The sequence below is a fragment of the Emydura macquarii genome, unplaced genomic scaffold, assembly GCF_026122565.2.
Source record: "Emydura macquarii macquarii isolate MOO-44397 ecotype Brisbane River unplaced genomic scaffold, CSIRO-AGI_Emac_v2 contig_2452, whole genome shotgun sequence".
Lineage (NCBI taxonomy): Eukaryota > Metazoa > Chordata > Testudines > Chelidae > Emydura > Emydura macquarii.
The window spans coordinates 564,510-583,518 of NW_027132589.1; the positions used below are offsets into that span (position 1 = coordinate 564,510).

The 19,009-nt window shown below is 35.6% G+C and overlaps 1 protein-coding gene across 1 annotated transcript in view; it reads left to right on the plus strand.

The window, feature by feature from the left end:
- GMDS (GDP-mannose 4,6-dehydratase) overlaps window positions 1-19,009 on the plus strand; it is a 533,671-nt gene that overhangs the window by 103,899 nt on the left and 410,763 nt on the right. The window contains exon 4 of the mRNA XM_067562592.1: window positions 5,708-5,817. Coding sequence (XP_067418693.1) covers window positions 5,708-5,817 — 110 coding nt within the window. The remainder of the gene's footprint in view (window positions 1-5,707; window positions 5,818-19,009) is intronic.

Genomic DNA, 19,009 nt, shown 5'->3' on the forward strand with positions numbered 1-19,009 from the left:
GTTATACTGTTGAATTAGCTGGAGAAAAAATGTAGACATTTAAAGTAATTAATTGAAACGGGGATGGGGCGGCATCTTATACTCAGTACAAATTTTGATGATGCAGTTTTCACACACATATGATCAGTGAAGACATAAGTGTATGTCTAGACTTGCAATAAGCTTTGTGAAGTTGAGAGAGCTTTAGGAGGCTGGCAATGTAAATTGGCACTGGAGTAAAACAAGCTTTGGGGTAATTTATCTTTTTAGCTACATAATAAAATGGAGAATCATCTAATATGCAACTGTTCTAGCACTGAAATAGTTTTACTTTCTTATTGCCTGGACATCTTTGGGGCCTTAAAAAAAAGGGGGGGAAGGGAGCAAACCACATCTACACTACAGCTTGGTTGTAGTAGCAGATAAAATACAATAAAATGCTCATATTAGAAGAGTTCTTCGAAGTTACCCTGTAGATTAAGATTCAGTGGAGTAAGAGAATTGCAGTTGGTGCATTGGGGTACTTTTTTTTGACTATGAGAATAGTCCCAGAAAAGTTTGCTGCAAATGGATTTTTCTCTTTCACTTTTTCAGTCCCTATTTGATGCTATTAGGGAAGAGGTGAAATATTTTGAGCTGGATTTCCCATATGTGGTGAGGCTCAGCACTACTGTTTCTTTTTCCTCAAATCTGGATTCCAGCATCTCATGGCAAAAATAGGAGTCTGGATGAAATCTGCGACTCAGCGTGAATAACATTATCACACACATGCAGCCCTGGTAGAGCTCCCCCTGGCTAGACATGTACCAGACTAGTGGTTTTGTGGCCCATCTCACTGGGTCCCATGTGCTTTCAGCCTCCAGAGTCTGAAGAGAAGCCAGGCATTGCTCCTGCCTAGGGTCTGTAGGCATACTCTCCTGCTGCCAGTCCCCTCTCTAGCATCCCCTTCTGAGAACTGACACCTCCCCTCTCCCCCACAGCCCAGCTGCCTAGCCCTTATGTCCACTGCTGACCCGCAGGCTCCTCCATAGCATAAGCAACCTCTTTTTTTTCCCCAAATTCCACCTTGAGGGTGTTCTGGTTTTGCAGTTAACTCTTCAGGGTTATAAGATAGCAAAAGCAAATAGAAACATACTTTTCACAGGACTGTAGCCACTTTACTTAGCTAGCACAAGAAATTCACAGATCTTGACAAAGTAATAAACACACCTGTATGCATTCCCCTGCTTCCTTTTCATCACCACTTTGGGCTGAATCTTCAAAGGAGTCCAGGTTCTCCCTCCTGCACATGAGTTCTCTTTATAATCATGGACTCTCTACCCATCAGAACTTTGCAGTCAGTGCCCTTCTGCCCAGCTTCCTCCACTTCTGCTCTTTTCTCAAAAGGATGACTGAGGGACCTTCTTTTTTATAACCTCCAGTCCACTTTGTCAGGTCATCCTCTCTTCACCTTCACCAGCTGATCCATGGCTTAGGTCATATCTACCCTGCGGTTGCTATGGCAGCTTAGCTATGGCATCCGATAGTGTAGATGCACACTACAGCGATGGAAGGATTTTTTCTGTCAGTGCAGGAACTCCATTTCCCCAAATGACGGTAACTAGGTTGATGAAAGCATTTTTCTGTTGACTTAGCTGCATCTACACTACAGGTTAGATCAGCACAGCTACAGTATTCAGGGGTATGGATTTTTCACACCATTGAGTGCCATAGCTATGGTGACCTATGTTTTAAGTGGTAGATCAGACCTTAATTACCAGCTTCTCTGAGCAAACTGATTCTTCTGGATGGCAGCCAACTCGTTTTCCAAGGATGCTCCTATTTGAATAGGGCGCCATCAAGGTATAATGACCTTCTGTGTTTTGCCCTGTGACGCCATCCCTTGGAATTTGTCGAACATGGAGGTAGAAAGACACCAGAGAAGGTAGCAAGCCCCGCGTTCAGTCTAACATGGATACTCATTAAAAAAAACACCCATAATCACACAGAGTTCATAAGCTATACATAGACAGATTCCCCAATCATCACAAAGACAGAAGTAATTCTTGCTGACAATGGCAATGACAATTCTTGCTGAGCACTTACAGAAATGGACATGTTGACCTACTTATGTGTCTGCTCTTATTGAAGTTTTATACCTTTTTTTTTTTTTTTTTTTGCCTCAACGCTTCAGTCTTGGAAGATTGCTTCCAAGAATCGCTCCTGGATTCTCGGGTTGCTAAGGGTCCATATTGTTCTTTATCACCTATCTATGGTGAGAAATTGAAACCATTTCTCTCTAATGGGGACCTCACAACAAACATCCACATCTTTGAGTTAGGGATTTGAAAGTTAGCTAATAACACTAGGGTAAATGAGATCACAATCAGACCCATCATATCTGTCGGGAGAACTTTTTCATTTGTGTAGAAATAAATCCTGTCCCAAATAAACTGTTATCCATAAGACTTCTCTTTGCCACAAATAAAATGTTCCCTCCTTTAACCCAAACCGTCCATTCCTTAAGAAAACGAGAGTCCTTGAAGACTTTGGCAAATTGGGGAGGAGTAAGTTTGATTCGGAAGTCCTAAACTGAAAATACTTCCAATTAAACTGAGGAGGCCTTTTGACAGCTGAATGCACTGCTGCTGTATTACAGGAAGAATGAGGTGGTCATGATGGTAGTCTAGACCCAAACTACTGTGAGGTTTACACTTCCGGTATGGAATTCCGCTCAATAAGTAGACCACTGCATTCTCTCTACTAGCTGAAATTTCGGAGTACTCTTTAGGCGTAGCTTATGTAGAATGAATTGCAGTAATGCAGGTGATCCAAGGCATGGATAATGTAGTAAGGTCTGCATATGAAAAAACCTTTTTGCCAATTGCAAAAAAGAAAGAAAATAAAGCGCAACCTTTACCCACCTCCAATACCTGGAACATCAGGAGCAGCTACTGATCATGCTTCCTCCTCACACCCACTTCATTTGCAAACCTGAATAATAAAAAGTGGTCATACAACTTTGATGGAAGAAACTCATATAATATCTACATTTCTTCTGGTTGCTGCTCTGAAACCAAAAGCACTGCCTCCTTCTTGTCTGCCCTCAATCTCAGCCAATTAATTTTCATGTAGAGAATGCTTGGCTTGACACAGTCTCTTACCTGACTGCTTAATTCTATTGACACAGAGACACAGCTTGAGTGTCATCCACATACTGAAAACCCTGCACCCAATACCATCTGACTATCTCCTCTAAAAGTCTCATATTTACATTGACTACTGTGAGAGATGGCAGAATTAGACCCCACGTGGGACCTAATGTGAGAGATCCTTCAGGCAAGATGAGTCATCTCCTGCTACTCCCCTGTGGGACCATTCACAAACCAAGAAATGGAACCATTCAGTTTCCAGTCCCCTTTAATAAACTCTGGAGACCAAAAGCATCAACAAAAAACCTATGTTAATGAAACGTACAGGGTCCAGCTTTAGCAGATTAAAAACAACAAATCAGTCAATGATTCTTTGTAACAAAATGTCTTTCTTTAAAAATAGAGGCACTGCATAGCTATTGATGTACGCTAGCTATTTTGTTAGTAGAAGTGATAAACAAAACATATTTACCTTGATGAATAAATTGCATTTTTAGAACAAATTCTCTACAGGTTGTTTGAGACCAAGGACAAAGTTGATAAGCTTTTGTGACATGGTGTATTTGTTTGGACAGGAGCTCGCTCGTGCTCCTACCTTTTTTCACATATCAGTTAGAAACTAACCAAATCAGGAAAGAATGAAGAACAGCTGCATGACCAATATATCTAACCACAGCTGAGATTTTGTTAGTAATGTCATGAAACATATTGCATTGCCAATTGCAACATTTTTTTTTTATTACTCTTTCCTTCGTGTTACTTCATCTTTAGAACTTAAAGCTTTCAGGTCAGCAGTATTGAATCTTATTGTAGTATCATCTAGACTTTCAGCCTGTGAAAAGTTTACGTGGTGTTAGTATTCCTTCTTTGCAGGTGTTTGAGAATCATCTTTAGCTGCTTAATACACAAGAAAGCAAACTGACTTGACCACAAATCTTGTATTACATAGTTTTGTTGGTTGAAAACAAACCAAAAATACTCTTTCTCTCTGTGACTAAACTGTATATTCAATGCTAGTTGTCACTGTGAAATACATTGCAGAGGGAGAATTGCCCATAGCTATCACTGGGCATTATAATATTTATGTATTAGATTTTCAGAGAATAATAGTAGAAGACAAGCCTTGAAAAACTATCAAATTAAGAGCTGTCACTTATGGATGGTTTTGATAGGCTTTTTTGTCAGCTGACTATGAAGGCAGCTTAGCAGTATATTATTTGAGCTACATCCTTCATGTAAATTAGTAATGTGTGACAAAATTGGTATGTTTTGTTCTTTTCATATCCTGCCATAAGACATTGGCATGAGTAACCATGCAGAGTGAGGGGTAGTCAACAGTTGAGGGCCTATGGTACTCATCTTTCATTGCATTCCAAGAAGACATTGCAATTATAAAATTATAGATCTATATAATGCTGGGATTTATGTGCAATGTCTGGGGATAGGTGAAAAAATAATTGTCATAAATAGCTGAGGTGAAAGGGATGGGAGAGTGTAGTGGCCTGACCTGAGTGTTTGGTACTTCGTAGAGGAACCCTTGAATTTTAATTCAAGCTCTGACACTGGCTTTATGGTCTTGGTGAAATCACTTAGTTTCTCAGCCCCATTTTCCCCACCTACACTGTCGGGAGAACATCTATTTTCACTGGCTGTGGTGAGGAAATTATTTTTTTTAGTTAACTTTGTGTAAAATATTTTAAAGCTGCAGAACACTATACAAGCATATAGTAATGGAAAAGAAACGAGAAGATACTTTGGAGGACAGGCACAAATGTGTAAATCCTTTCAAGGGACATGGTCAAATAATTTAACCCCCACAATTAGACTTTGTTGAAAACCTACAGCAGTCAGCATTAAAAAAGATCCTTGTCAATAGTTACCAAATAGTGGTGTGTGAGATACTGTGCTTATTTCCTGCTGTAAATATAGGGAAAAGCTTTAGTTACTCAGGCTTGGTAACTGAAGGTAAATTCTAGCCAAGATTTTCAAAAGTAACTAATGATTTGAATTGCCACTTATTTTGGCTGTTAATTTGAGACCCCTAAGAGAGGCCTGATCTGTCACAAAGTTCTGAGTATGCACCCCATGAAGAGCAGGCCCCTCAAAGATGTCACGAGCTGGGCATTCAAAACAGGGATCCAAATTCCCTAGTTGGTTTGAAAATCTTAATCACTGACATTTTAATGGTGACTGCTAAAATCTGAATTTGACATTTTGATTAAAAAAATTAATAAAAAAATATATTGTTACTTAAATGTTCCCCATAAGTTTTGGAACTCCAGACTAAGCGGTTTTGTGCTAATGGCTGAGAATAAATGAAAATATTTATTGAGCTTAAATATCCTAGTTGAATGAAATGCAGCAGATTAAGCATGTAACATAAATGTTGCTAGTTTAATCTAAAATGATGTTTGCAATTCTGGTAAGGAAAATCAAATGATTCTTATCTAGATAATTTTTTTAATTTCTTACCTGAATAATGTGTATATTTTTAAATTGAAATTTACAGTAGGACCTTGACTAGGGAGACTATATTGTTTTGAGAACAAGAGTATATTACTTTTATTAATCTAACTGTATATTCTTGGAATCTGAAGACATGAAGCTTCACTATGGTGATCTCACGGACAGTACGTGCCTGGTGAAGATAATTAATGAAGTGAAGCCCACTGAGATCTACAACTTGGGAGCTCAGAGTCATGTCAAAGTAAGTAACTTTCATAATTTAGAATTTTGAATGGTTAGTGATTGTGTGCACTGTATCTTAGTTCATAATTTTAGTCCACAGCCCCAACAACATTTCAACAATGACTAGTTTTAACATGAGCGCTGCTTTAAATCAAGTTAGTAGTATTTGCGATCATGCCAAACACTGTCCCAGTTTCAGTACTGAATGTAAAATTAAACCTCAAGTTGCAGCATGAGGTTAAATTGGCATTGCCAACATTATCCCCAATTTTTGAGGCTTAATCTCTCCACCATTTGAAATAATATTGGGTTCAAAATGTCCTGGAAAAAAAAACCCCTAATGAAGGACTAGCACACTGTTGGTTTGTGTCTGAACCAAAACATTGTTTAAAGCTAATATTTTATTTTTAGCTGATTTCTGTGATGACTTGCACAAACCTGACTAAAAATTCTAAATAGTTGAGTGCTGTTCACAGTTCTGATCCAGAAGCCTTTGGGGTGAAAAATTTAGTTCCGTGCTGTCCTTCACCCTAAGCCTCTAACTAGCAGTCTTGGACTTGCTTCTCCTTTTCTGTCCACTAGTAGTCTGCCCGTTTGATCCTGCTGGTGTCTATTTTGGAATGCTTTGGCGTAACCCTTCAGTATTTTATTTTTATTTCCCAGCTATTTACAAATTTAAGTGTGTATCAGTTGCATCTGTCATTGCTGCTAGTCTGTTAAATTTATGATGGATGACGTAATGAAATGTTTACAATGTCCTTTCTTGTACTTACAGAAAATTATTTTCTGAGTGAAATAGGCTAACCTGGTTTAATCCTTTACTAATATGGAAAAGATTACCCACAAATGAGCATATCAAGGTCATTGCTGTCCCTGGTGATTTTTTTCCAAGGAAGAATTTAACCTTTTTCCTCCTGAATGCCCTTTCTTTTTTCCTTTTTTATCCTGGATACATTATTGATCTGCAGGTGTTAATTGACAGAACACTGGGTGTAACAGAATTTGCAATAGCCACTATTTTCACAGCTTCTTTTAATAAGATCAGTTTATGCTAGAAATGGAAATCATTTGAACTTCTGACATCCTACTTAGCAGCAAATGCTTACAATTATTTTTTTACCTGATCTTACTGATCTTCATTCGTTTGCAATTTGTATATGTTCATGAAAAGCAACATCTCCACTGTTATAATTCCCCTAACATCTGTATAAGAATGTATCACTACCAATGAAAGATTCTATCTCTGCCTGTTTTGAGGTAGACAGTGTCTTTTAAAAGAATGTGAATGTAAATGGAGAGAGAGTGCCATATACTTTTTTTAAGGGAAAATGGAAAATTTTAATACTGTCAAAGGATTCAATTTATTTCTAGAGACAAATCAGTACATTTTACCTTGAAATACTAATCTGCTGTGTGTCCAGGAAAGGGATGTGAGTAACAGAGGTGAATTTTCTGTAATTAATGGGATGGGCAGCTGTCTAATATGCATGTAACTTTACAAACCACAAAATAGAAATAAAAACTACACCTTATTGTAATCATAGACAGCTGCTGATACTGAGTTAGGAAACTACCTGTTTGGTGTTTTTTTGTTGCTTCATAATAAGTTTTTGCAAACTAGTGAAGATCTTCATCAGCACATGAATTCAGCAAAACTTGCTTTAATCATAGTGTTATGTAAAATTAACTACTACTTTGTATATGTGGCTCTTACAGAGAAAAAATTCTTATCTTAGCTTACTTTACTTTCTGGTCATTTTGAATCAATGACGTCCACAATGTTTTTGGTGGTGTTTATGTTGGCCTGTGTTTATGTAGAGTAAAGTTTTTCTATCACTCTCACTTCCAGTTAATTTTATATGAGCTATGCTGAAAGTAAGGAAAATAAAATAGGAAGTTGGTCTGGTTTCCTGTAGGAAACCAATGAAGACGAAATTGGTTCTTGGAATGAACCCACAGGAGTCTGGGAAATACTGACAGAGAGGACATTTTTCTCAATCATAAACAGTGAGGAATATGACTCATGAGTAGGTCATTGAGAGGCTGATTATATCTTATGTTGGAGAAAGTGAGAGATGAATGAATGAAATGGGCTTGTTATTAGAAACAGTAAATTTGACAACATGATACCATCATCAGAGTAGGACCAAATTACCTGGTGTGTAATCCTGTCTGTTTTCATGAGGAATGGGGTTTATAACTTCCATGTAGGGTGTTCAGTAACAGTAGCACATTCATTTCAGAGCTGTTAGGTTAGTAGTTTAACCTCCAATTCTCTGTCTGTTCTTTACATATTGCTGTGTCATGTATCCTCATTACTAACCATGCAAGTATTTTTTTTTTCTTCATTTGGGTAGAATTGATGGAGGTAATTGGGTACTATGCATTGACTCCAAATGCCAAGCACAGATCTGGTTGTTTTATGCACATGCTTGATTAACTGAAACCTGTTATCCAAAACTCCCTGACTCACGTACTTTAAAATCTATTAACCACATTCCGCGTTCCTTCAAATATCCAAAACTTTGTTTGGCTGAATTTATTTAATTTCATCCCTCACACCATTTGGCTAATTGAGAGGGTACTCCATTTTCATGTGTATATGTAGAATAGTGCACAGCTTCCTATATCTAGTTAAGGACAAAGATAATTATGAACAGTATTAATTGTGCTATGGAATCACAGTGCAGTATTAACTGTAGATATTTTACGGTTCACCTTGTGCTATCTTAAATTAATCAAGCAAGTATATACTCGCTGATGACAGAAATGTTGAAAGCAAAGGGAAGATAACACTGGTATAGAGAATTCTGTCTCTTTTTATCCTGAAATTCTGTTGACCTGAGCAGATGTATCAGTAAAGTGGAACTCTGAAACACTTCTTCACCCTCACAGGTAGAATGCCATAGTGGATGTCTCCATGTTAAACAGCTTAGAGTCAGAATCGAATGTGGTGCAAAGGGATGCTTTGTTCATAATGGAGTTAGTTTTGCCCAGTTACACAGAGTGTGAATATGGTCCTTTTAGTGTACTTGCTATAATCAGTAGGAGATGAGATATTATGGGTTGTTGCCAGTAATTATTGGTTTCTATTGCCAAAACTGTTGTCATAAAATATGACACATGAAAAAATGGGTTGATGTATTGCAACCAGGGTGCTTACGTTTGCAACACAGACACATTGGCAGTGTGCCAGTGGCCCTAGAGTTAGACCTTATTCGCATATAAACTAACTTCTAAAAATCCAAAATAAATGCCCGTAACCGCAGTGTTTGCTGGTACTTGTTTCTACCTTGCAAAATGAATACAAATAGCTTATTGTTTTTGTTCAATGACAATAAAGTTGAACAAAAATATGAAGTGGACCAGGTTTTTTTAACTGTGGTTGCTGAGAGAGAGGATGGGTCAGGGTTGCATTTTATTACTGTGTGGTCTGCATTTAGTACTCTGCTTGAGCATTGGCACCCTTCTGTTATAATACCAAAATATCAGTCAAATAATACGTATCACTCATAAAGTGCTTTTCATTTAGAGAGCTAGAAGTGCTTTATGATCTCATTCCCTGTTTTGCAATGGGGAAACTGAGGCACTAAGAAAGGTTAAACAACTTGCTGTGTGTAGAATCCCAGTTTCCTGACTCTTTGGCCTGTCCTCTGTCCATTTTTCCACACTGCCTTCCAAATGTTGTAAGTTGGGAGGAATCAATATGTAACCAAAGAAGGTGAATACTTAAAACACCAATTGTCCTCTGGTAGCAGTTTTTCTTCCATCTTCAGCAACATCTGTTTTTGCTCAAATTTACTAATGCATTGCTACATTGAGTATTTTGATACAGGTCCAGTGTTTGCTTCTAATGATCAGAATACAAAGTGCCCACAAAATATGATTTAATGGAAATATTTTATGCAGTAGAAAAAGCATTTACAGTATTCTGAGGAATTTTTGAACATTAGGGGCCTGATTCTAGAGTAACAGTTGAGATCAATTTAAGTTACACTGGTGTAAAGTCTGTGTAAATAAGAACAGAATCAGGCCCATTGCTTTAAGTTTGTTACATAGCATAATATTTCAGTGGGTTATTTCTGCTTATGTAGTTCTAAAATTGCTGAATGTTAATATAAGGTGCTTTTTTGTAGTTGGCAGAATTTTTCACTCAATTTAACACAGCAGCAGTATTTTAAATATTCTGCAGAATTGCACATACACACAAGTACATGTATAATTTGATGATATTTTCATACAAGTGGGATTAATTTTTAATGCCTGCACACCTAAACACCAATGTTGGTTTTGATCAGTGGGAACGTATACTCAGTTGATGTTTACAGTCTGTCAGTATTGGAATTAGCATCACCTGCGTAATTTTTATGTTCACTAACAGTGAAAATGATAATGCAAGATGTAAATTCAGAATATCTGGCAATAAAATAACATTGGTTCATAATTGTCTGGGGAAAAAAATGATACCAAGCTAAGGCACTTCCCTTTAAATTTACAGTATCAATGAAATATATGTGTATAATACATAGGAAGTATTTGCAAACTGGTTTGTTTTCCTAAAACAGAAAGGTACTAGAATAAGTTTTTGTAAATTATACTGACAGTAGAAGAGTTGATAATTGTACAGTTCAGTATTCATGTGGATTAATTTAGTTCTTTTTAACTAATCTTCTGGTTAAGGCCCTGATCCTACAAACACTTACGCAAAGGCTTAGTTTTAACATGTGAATAATCCCATGGTTACTCCCAATGATGGAGTGTCCACACTTAGATAAAGTTGTTTACATTTTACAGTCAGTGCAGTCATGATAGCTGCATGCATTGGCTAGCCTAAACTAAATCTAAAACCAAAAAATATTTTAGTAACTCAAATGTAATTGCCACATGGCCTGAACAGATTAACATAATTAGATAAATATACATGTTGTGTTTGCTAATTATTATAAATACATGGAAACGAGTAATGGGATTATATACTGATTTGCATACGAGTATGTGCTAAGAAGAGTGTACTCATTCTATTTCTTTAGCGAATACAATGTTACCAAATTCTTCCCTTTGTAATCTGAAATTAGTGCTTTTTAGGCCAAGCACGTTGGGAGCCAAATTGAGGCATTATTTTTATGGACACAGATGGACATGCTTTAGTGCTGCAAAAACAGTACAGTGACCTAGCTGTTTGTGCCTTTTTCCTCCCTCCCACCACCTACCCCACCAAAAATCCCCAAATCAAATCCTTTCCTCACCCTGTCCCCCCAACACCTCACTGTAGTGATTTTTCCTGGTATGGAAAAAAATGCTAGAGATTACATGCTTTTTTGGATCCTACTGATTTCATTTGTACCACATATATTTATAATTTGTTAGGTTTTTGCTTTTTCAGTCTCTGATCTTGTTTTTCATATGTCATCGTTGTGATAAACATTAAGCAGATTTCCATCAGTAAGTTTATTTTAAGGTATCAGGAAAACAACCTGGCAAAAACTGATGATGTATTGACTATTTATCATCCGGGGTGTAAAAAAGGCAAGACAAAGCCCTGAAGCAAAACTTTTTCCATATGATTAGATTGTTAAATAGAAAAGTGTAAGTATGATCAGATAGCTGAAAAGATTATGGACTACATTGTCTGTTGGTTATTTGTAATTTCAACAGTTGTTGTCTTCTACTTTTTTGCAAGATATTTTATAAATGCAAGTAAAGGACTTTTTCTTTAACTCCCTTCTTGTGTAGTACAGTACGTAAAGAGGACTGAATACTTTGTTGGATGAGGTGGTCCTTATCTTTATGATCTTGATGACTAATAAATTATGTTCTTAATCTCCTGCTTTGTGCATTATTTGGTATTTTAACACTCAGGGATGCTGTTGTAAATATAGAGTTACAACTGATGCAGTAGAAGTATATTGATTGCAGTGCATTGAAGCGGGTTTTAATCAGTATAACTGAAATCAAAATCAGGCCCTTAATTACATCTATGTAATTGCTGATGGATGATATTCAAACATAATTTAAAAAAAAAATCCAAATTTTGAAAGCATTACCATGTCAGGTTTAAACTGAGGATTTACGTAAGCATTCTCTAAGATCTAATTTAGAAAAAAGTAGCTAAATTTGGAGTGCCTTTAAAAGTAAAAATTTGTATTATGTACATTTCTTTTATTTTAAATAGCCTGTTAGGTTGTGCAAGACTTTGTAACGCGAAATCAGCTTAGCTTGACAAGAACAAGGCCCTGAAGGTAATGTTAAGCTTTCATAGCAAGTATAACAAGAGTTAGGCCTCCCGGGAGCAAGGCCCAGACACTGTCCTCTGACAGGCCTTGGCCCAAAAGAGGAAGTGCCATAAGGCCTAAAAATTCCTGAGATGAAAATATAAACCTGCTGATGCTCGGTCAGCAGAATAATCGCCGTTTTAGCAATAAGTTAAGCAGTATCAGCACTATAATTAAATTCTTCTAACGTAAACAACTAACGTCCCCTTATTCCAAAAGTCCCTAATTAACCACCAATAAACTAATGAAACATAAGATAAGGCCCAATCCTTGTCGGGATTAAGATACATGTCACCTACCCCAGTAATAGCAAAAGGGTATAAGAAGGCCTGGTAGCCCCCTCCTCCCGAGACTCTCTGTGAATCCGTGAAAGCGCTAGCAGATGCCTCGGGCAGGACGGTTCCCTGGTCGCCACTCACTTACCAAAACGAAACATGGGTCTCCTCGTTCTTGTATTGGTAAGCGCCCTCCTTCCCGCTTAAATAGGATTAAACGTGCTTGTAAGCCCTTCTGGTCTACCTCTCTTAAATTAATGGGTCCCCAGAAGTATATTGCTGTGGGTATCCTCTTGGTGGGTTTCTTCTTTGCTTTATGGTTCACTTCATGGTTCACTAAGTGTTGCTGCAGCTGCTGCTGCTCAGCCAACAATAACAACAATAATAACAAATGTGGGCACTTTCCCCTGGTATAAAATGCATATATCTACCTGCAAATTGTTACTCCTTACTTTTTATGTAAATAGTAGCCTCTTCATACTTTTTCTGGTATGGGCAATAGTGCTAAAAATTCTGTGGCACTGCTGCGATGTTGATGAGGCTGCCCAGGGGTAAAGATGCCCACCCCTATGTGTCATAATCTGCTCTTTACTCTTATAGTTAATTGTGCCTGTATTTTATTTCTTGTATTGGGCCTTGTGCTGAAACTTCTGGTGTACTACTGCAAAAGGTTTCCGGTAACTTGTGTTCTTCATTATCTTTCTTAATAAATAAGCTAATTTTAACCCATTTTGTCCAATTGCTCCATCCCGCCACCAAGATATAACGAACCTAAACGTAGCCCAAATTCTGTTTTAAATAAATTTAAATTTAGAGGAAAGAAAAATTCAAACTATGTTCAGGTTTTTGTATTTTCTTGGGAAGTAAGTAAATGTCCCTTAGTACTTCTCCTTCTGTGACAGCTGGTTCAGTGGAAGATAAATTTGAGGGAAAGAGAAGGAAAATAGTTATGGTGTTTCTGGCATATTTCTTCTGTCAAATAGATGGCAGCAGAGTGTTATAGACAATGGTGCAGTCCAGTTCCTGTAGTTGTGGTGAAAGACTTGTGACACTGCAAGCTGACTTCTATCAACTGCAGCCTGGTACAGCTTGTAGTTAAACATAAAATAAGAAAGAAAGCTACCATTGATAATTCAAGAGCATAGAGGATGAAGAAGGGTATGAGATGCTATAAAGTTCTGAATTCTGGAATAGTCCCAGGTGGGAAAACTTAATCTTTTAAGGTATGTTGTCCTCTCATGCAACATGACTAAAATCAGCTAAAATAATAAGCATGTCAAAATAAAAAGACAGAAAGAAAAAGAAAGTATTCACAAGTTTCAACTGAAAGTAATGAACTACTGCCTTGGGGTACTCTAGAACTTGGCCTGCATGCCTATTTTTTAGTTAAGCAAGTTAGAGAGAGGAAATGTCAGTCCTCAAATCAGGCAAGCATTCTTTGGGAACGTTTGCTCAAATGTCAGCATTTTTTAGAAACAGATCTGCAGTCTGTTATGCCCCAATCCCAAAATTAGATTTGCCATTAAAATGGTTCAAGTATTGTATGTGTCTTCAGGATAAGTGCTTTAATTAATTACAGTGATGTAGTGTTCTAATTAGCATTCACTAGCTACAAAATTAATGGCTGTATAAGAGGTGGAGTCCTCAAATATTACATTTGATGTGTTCAATCTGTATCTAGGGATTTTAGTAGGATTATCTCCGAAACAGAGAATGAAATCCTGGCCATGCTGAGTTCAACAGCAGTTTTGCAATTAACTTCATTGGGGCCAGGAGTTTTCACCCACAATGAGGAAATTTTGGAGCCTATTGGTTAATTTCATCCAAAAATCAGTGTCTTATGATATAATTGTAAAAGTAAAGAAACAATCTGAGACGAGTGTTAGTTTCAAGATTATTATGGCTGCATTGTACTTCAAGGTTTGAAAAAAATCAGCACAGGACAATCTTAATGCTGCTAAACCAAGAAAGGACTTTATTTCTGATAACACTGTATTGATACTACTGTTCAGGGTAAACATATGCCACGCCATTTATTTTTCTGCTGTACCTTACATGGTTTAGTTTCTATAAACAGAGTTCATTGTTACAAAACTGCTTTCAGAAGCGTATATAACTTAGTAAAGGCAATATCTAGAAAGTCTTTGTTGTGACAGAAACTTATTTCTCACATAATGTTTTCTTCCTAAATCTGATATCCTAACAATCCCTACCCCCATTCAACAAATTAAACCCACCCCAATTTAATTTCTGATAGTTAATAAAGGCATTTTCATTCGAAAGTATGTTGCAACTAACTCTAGCTGTTACAAGTAAGTGAGACTAGAGGGGAGTGTAAATTTTCATGGGTAAGATGGACTCCAACTGTGTAATGTAACATTGCAAAAATTAATAATACTGGCTGTTGATGTTTCTGCTTTGATTGAACTGCTGTTGGTGACACAGTATGAGTGGGTCTTTGTAATTTTTTTTTTAATGCTTTTATAAAATGAGGTGTTCTGACACTTTTAAGGAAAGTTTTATATTACCATATGTACAGTATGTAATTCATGTTATCTGAACATTACTAAAACATGGAAGGTATATGGACTGCATGCATGCAGTACATTAGCTATGCAATAAAATGAAGGTATCCTATTACTTTCTTTTAACTTTCTTTGTTTAATATCAAATTCATTAAGCACACCATGTTTTACAAATAAATCTTCAGTTTTTTACTTTCAAACCCAATTCTGAGGACATTCCAAACTAACAGTAGTGTTCGGAAACATACCTTGTTTGTTTTCAATGACATTTATGCTAAACAGTGTAACTGTGCTGTTCTATTTACTCTAAATGAAAACCTGAATAAGGTTTCTGAACTGAACTGAACATACAAAATGCAGTTAATAGACCAAACATTAAGACATTCTTAACTGTTACATTAAATATATTAAGAAATTCTTTCTGAAGATATTTCACCTGATAGCCTATTTGTATCTTTGGGGTGAAATACTGCAAGGTCCTACTTAGGCAAAATCCCATTTAGGATAGTGGGTTTTTTTCTGAGCAAGGACGATAGCTTGAAAGGCATTATTTAATTTTCTAAAATCTGAAATGCTACCTTTACCTAGCAAAGTATTTTTTTTAAGTAGCAGTATATTTTTTCCCCTTATAGTACGTTTTCCCTTTGTGCTGATTAATACTAAATTCATTTTCTGTGTTCCTAGTAAGGTCAGTTGTGTGTTTGGTGTAACTGTTTGAAGCACCCCTTATGATTCCCCTAATCAATGGAAGAATTACTATATAACTTTTTTTTTAAAATGAGTCTGTGTAGACTTTTATTGAATGTGGAATATTGAAATAAAATATTTTACCTGCTAAAAAGGGTTTTGCAAATTTGTAATAGTAGGAGATAACAAGGGTGTTGTAATAATCTATTTTTATAATACAAGCTGTCACACAGGACTATGGAACCTGTAATTGTGAAATGCCATAGATTGAAGTGTGAGAGCATAAATATTTTCTCAGGGGTAATTACATTGTCATAATAGTGAATAGCCAGTAGTTTCAATTTTTCTTTTCTAATATTTTAGAACGTGAAAATTAAAACAATATAGCAGTTTTACATCAGAAATTGCAACTTTATAATGGCATATTGTAATGTTGATTTTTATCATTTCGTTGCATTTTTTTAAACATTAAGGGTGGACATAGGCTGTGCAACTTGTCCACATTTAGAAATGAGACAATTATTATTCATTTTTCGAAGATCTTTGGACTTTATCGTTAACTTTGTATTGTCTTTTTTTATTCTATAGCAATGATCTTGAATTGATATTAGTAGAACATTTTAAACAGTTTACAAGTACCAAATGCAAATTAACCTTACGAATTATCTCAGTCCGTAAACAGTTTACATTTTGAGTAAAGTTTACCAATAAAACTGTCCAAATCAATCAATGGATCATTTTGAATATAAAATTCCTAAGATCTAAAAAGAAACCATTTATAATTGTTTTGAATGATTACATACTGTATCACTGTGAAATATCTGTCAGTATATACTGTAACATACTCTTTAATTTGCAAAGGAGTTGAACATGTGTTACATAACAGGAAGTTGACTGAAAAAATCATTTGTTAATGCAGCTCAATCAACTGTTGTCTGAGAAACTCCATGCTCCCCAACTCTCCCTGCATTTCATCCTTCTTATGTTTCACATCCTTGTGACTTAGAAGAGGGGTTATATCAAGTATCTCTGACTTCAAAGAGACTTTAGCCAGAGTAAAGACTTCAGGTTTGGACCACCACTATGTTTTCTTCCTCGCCCCTATTTTTATCAGTAAGATGACTGACAACAAGGGTGTTTCCTTATATTTTCATTAAGTATTTAATGGATATATTGGAGCGAATATTTTCACTGCAAATGTGTTTGCTGAGCTGCATTTTTCTTAGAACTATATGATATTAAGTAGTAGTATTTTCATTTTAGATGGGCATTCTTGCATGATGTTGCCTCTTGGTGATGCAATGGTGATACTGGCAAAGTATTAAAACAAAGGCTTTAGCAATATATTTATTCTGTTAGCTGGGGTAGTAGACTTTAATTGGGGAGTCCTAAAAAGTGTTCCTCAAAATATTGCATACTTTCAACCCACCTTAGTGTGTGATGCTAGTAAAAGAATAATTTGATATTTCTTCTGTAATTTTCCACTATTCTTCTGTCTTAATTCCAGCCCATTTTAAAAAAGTTTTTGTGCCATGAATGGAGAAAATTATGATTTATTTTTCTATCTGCTCTAAATCTTACCTTCCATATTTTAAATGCAATTTAAAGCAGCAGTCATCACATACATTTTATCTGAGATAAATCCATAGACAATTTTATATTATTTTATCTCTTAATTTAGTTAGGAACAGTATCTTCTGTAAACAGCAGATAAAAAGTATTCTATTTAGACATGCTGCACTAGAAAACACTATAAAAACCTCTTTTCTCTTTAAAAACTAATTGGTTTTCCTGAATCTGGTTGTAGTAATTCTAATGAAAGGTAATACGGACTGACTTTTTTGTGTAAAGTCAGATCCAAAGCCTATTGAAGTAATTAGAAATGGCTTTGGACCAGGCCTTAATGTTTATAATACTATGTTAGATTTAAAATGAGATCATGTACATTTCATTGTTTCTAGATGACATGCACTTTCACACTGATAACACAGTCAGATGCACAGTTCTGTGTTTCACAACCTATCCTCAGTAATATTATAAATTAATTTCTTCCTTTGTACTGTTGTATTTAGTAGTGAATAAATTATTTTATTATTATTAAAGGTTTTAAAAATGCCTTATGTTAATAGGATATATGCTTTAGAAGTTGAACTCTAAATATCAGTTTCTAATCAAGATTTAAAAGAAGAACATGATAGGTCAGCTAAACCTACCACAGTAGTTTTAACATTCCAAATAAACACATACGTTTAAACTCTGTTTAAATTGTGTAAGTATTTTATTGCATCTAATTCATTGCCTTACATTAGTGGTCAAAATACGAAACTAAAATTCCCTTTATAAATATTAGTATAGGGTATACTTTATTTATATTAAATGAATCAAAGCAAATGACTTGCACTTTCTCTTCAATGCTTCAGTGTAAAGTAAATCATGGGAAAACTGATGTTTAGAACTCAATAATGCTGAACTCAGAACTTCATGAGCATGTTATCAAATTGATCAATAAAATTTATGATATTGTATCAGTATAGTTTTAGTAATCTAAGAACGGTAATATTGTTGTTTAATGCCTGAAAATAAATGTGATAGTATCTAATGTGAAAACCTATCCCTTGTTCAAAAGGGCAGCCTTTTCATTGATTCCCATAGGTCATGGTTTCCATATAAAACTTGAAATCCTTAGTCCTAGAATATGCAACAAGGATAAAACAAGATTATCTGCTACACATTATCCTTTCTGTCAGCAAGTATAGATTAGAGTTGACTCTGCTTCTCTAAGCAAATGTTAACATTTTTTATTAGAGAGGTATCTTTCTTACTGACATGTTACATATGGATATTTACTGTAAGATGTTAACACATTCACAAATTGCATTATTAACAAAATGAAACGTGGCTTTCCAACACCAGTAAGTGAGTACAGTTCTGAAGTCTTAAAGGTGATAACAATATATGGAAAATACATTTACTTAATATAAATAAACAGTTGCTCCTTACTTGAAATGTAGCCTTAAGTTTTGATTTATGGCTTGATGTTACATATTTAAAAAACAAAAAAATCTGCAGGTTCATCCCTTCACATCCCACATAAAATAGAAAAAGTATGCATTTTGTGTTTGTTTTGAAAGGATTACGTTTTATAAGAGGAACTAAGTTTTCCATATTGTTTTAAGTATATAATACAGTAACATTTAATTACCCGTACAAAGTGTTTCCTAGCTTTTGAAGTGGCTTTTATTGAATAGATCCTAAAATTTAGAGAGAACATCCAAAAGGAAAATACTCTGTTGCCAGCAGACCTTTAACTAGATGTTATCAAACTCTGTTTTATAATTATTAATTAATAAATATTAAATTAAACTTAATATATTGTATTTAGAGTAGGAATACTAGATTCCTGGAATGGACCGTGTCTTCATTTATTTCTGTGGAAGGCCTGGCACAATGGG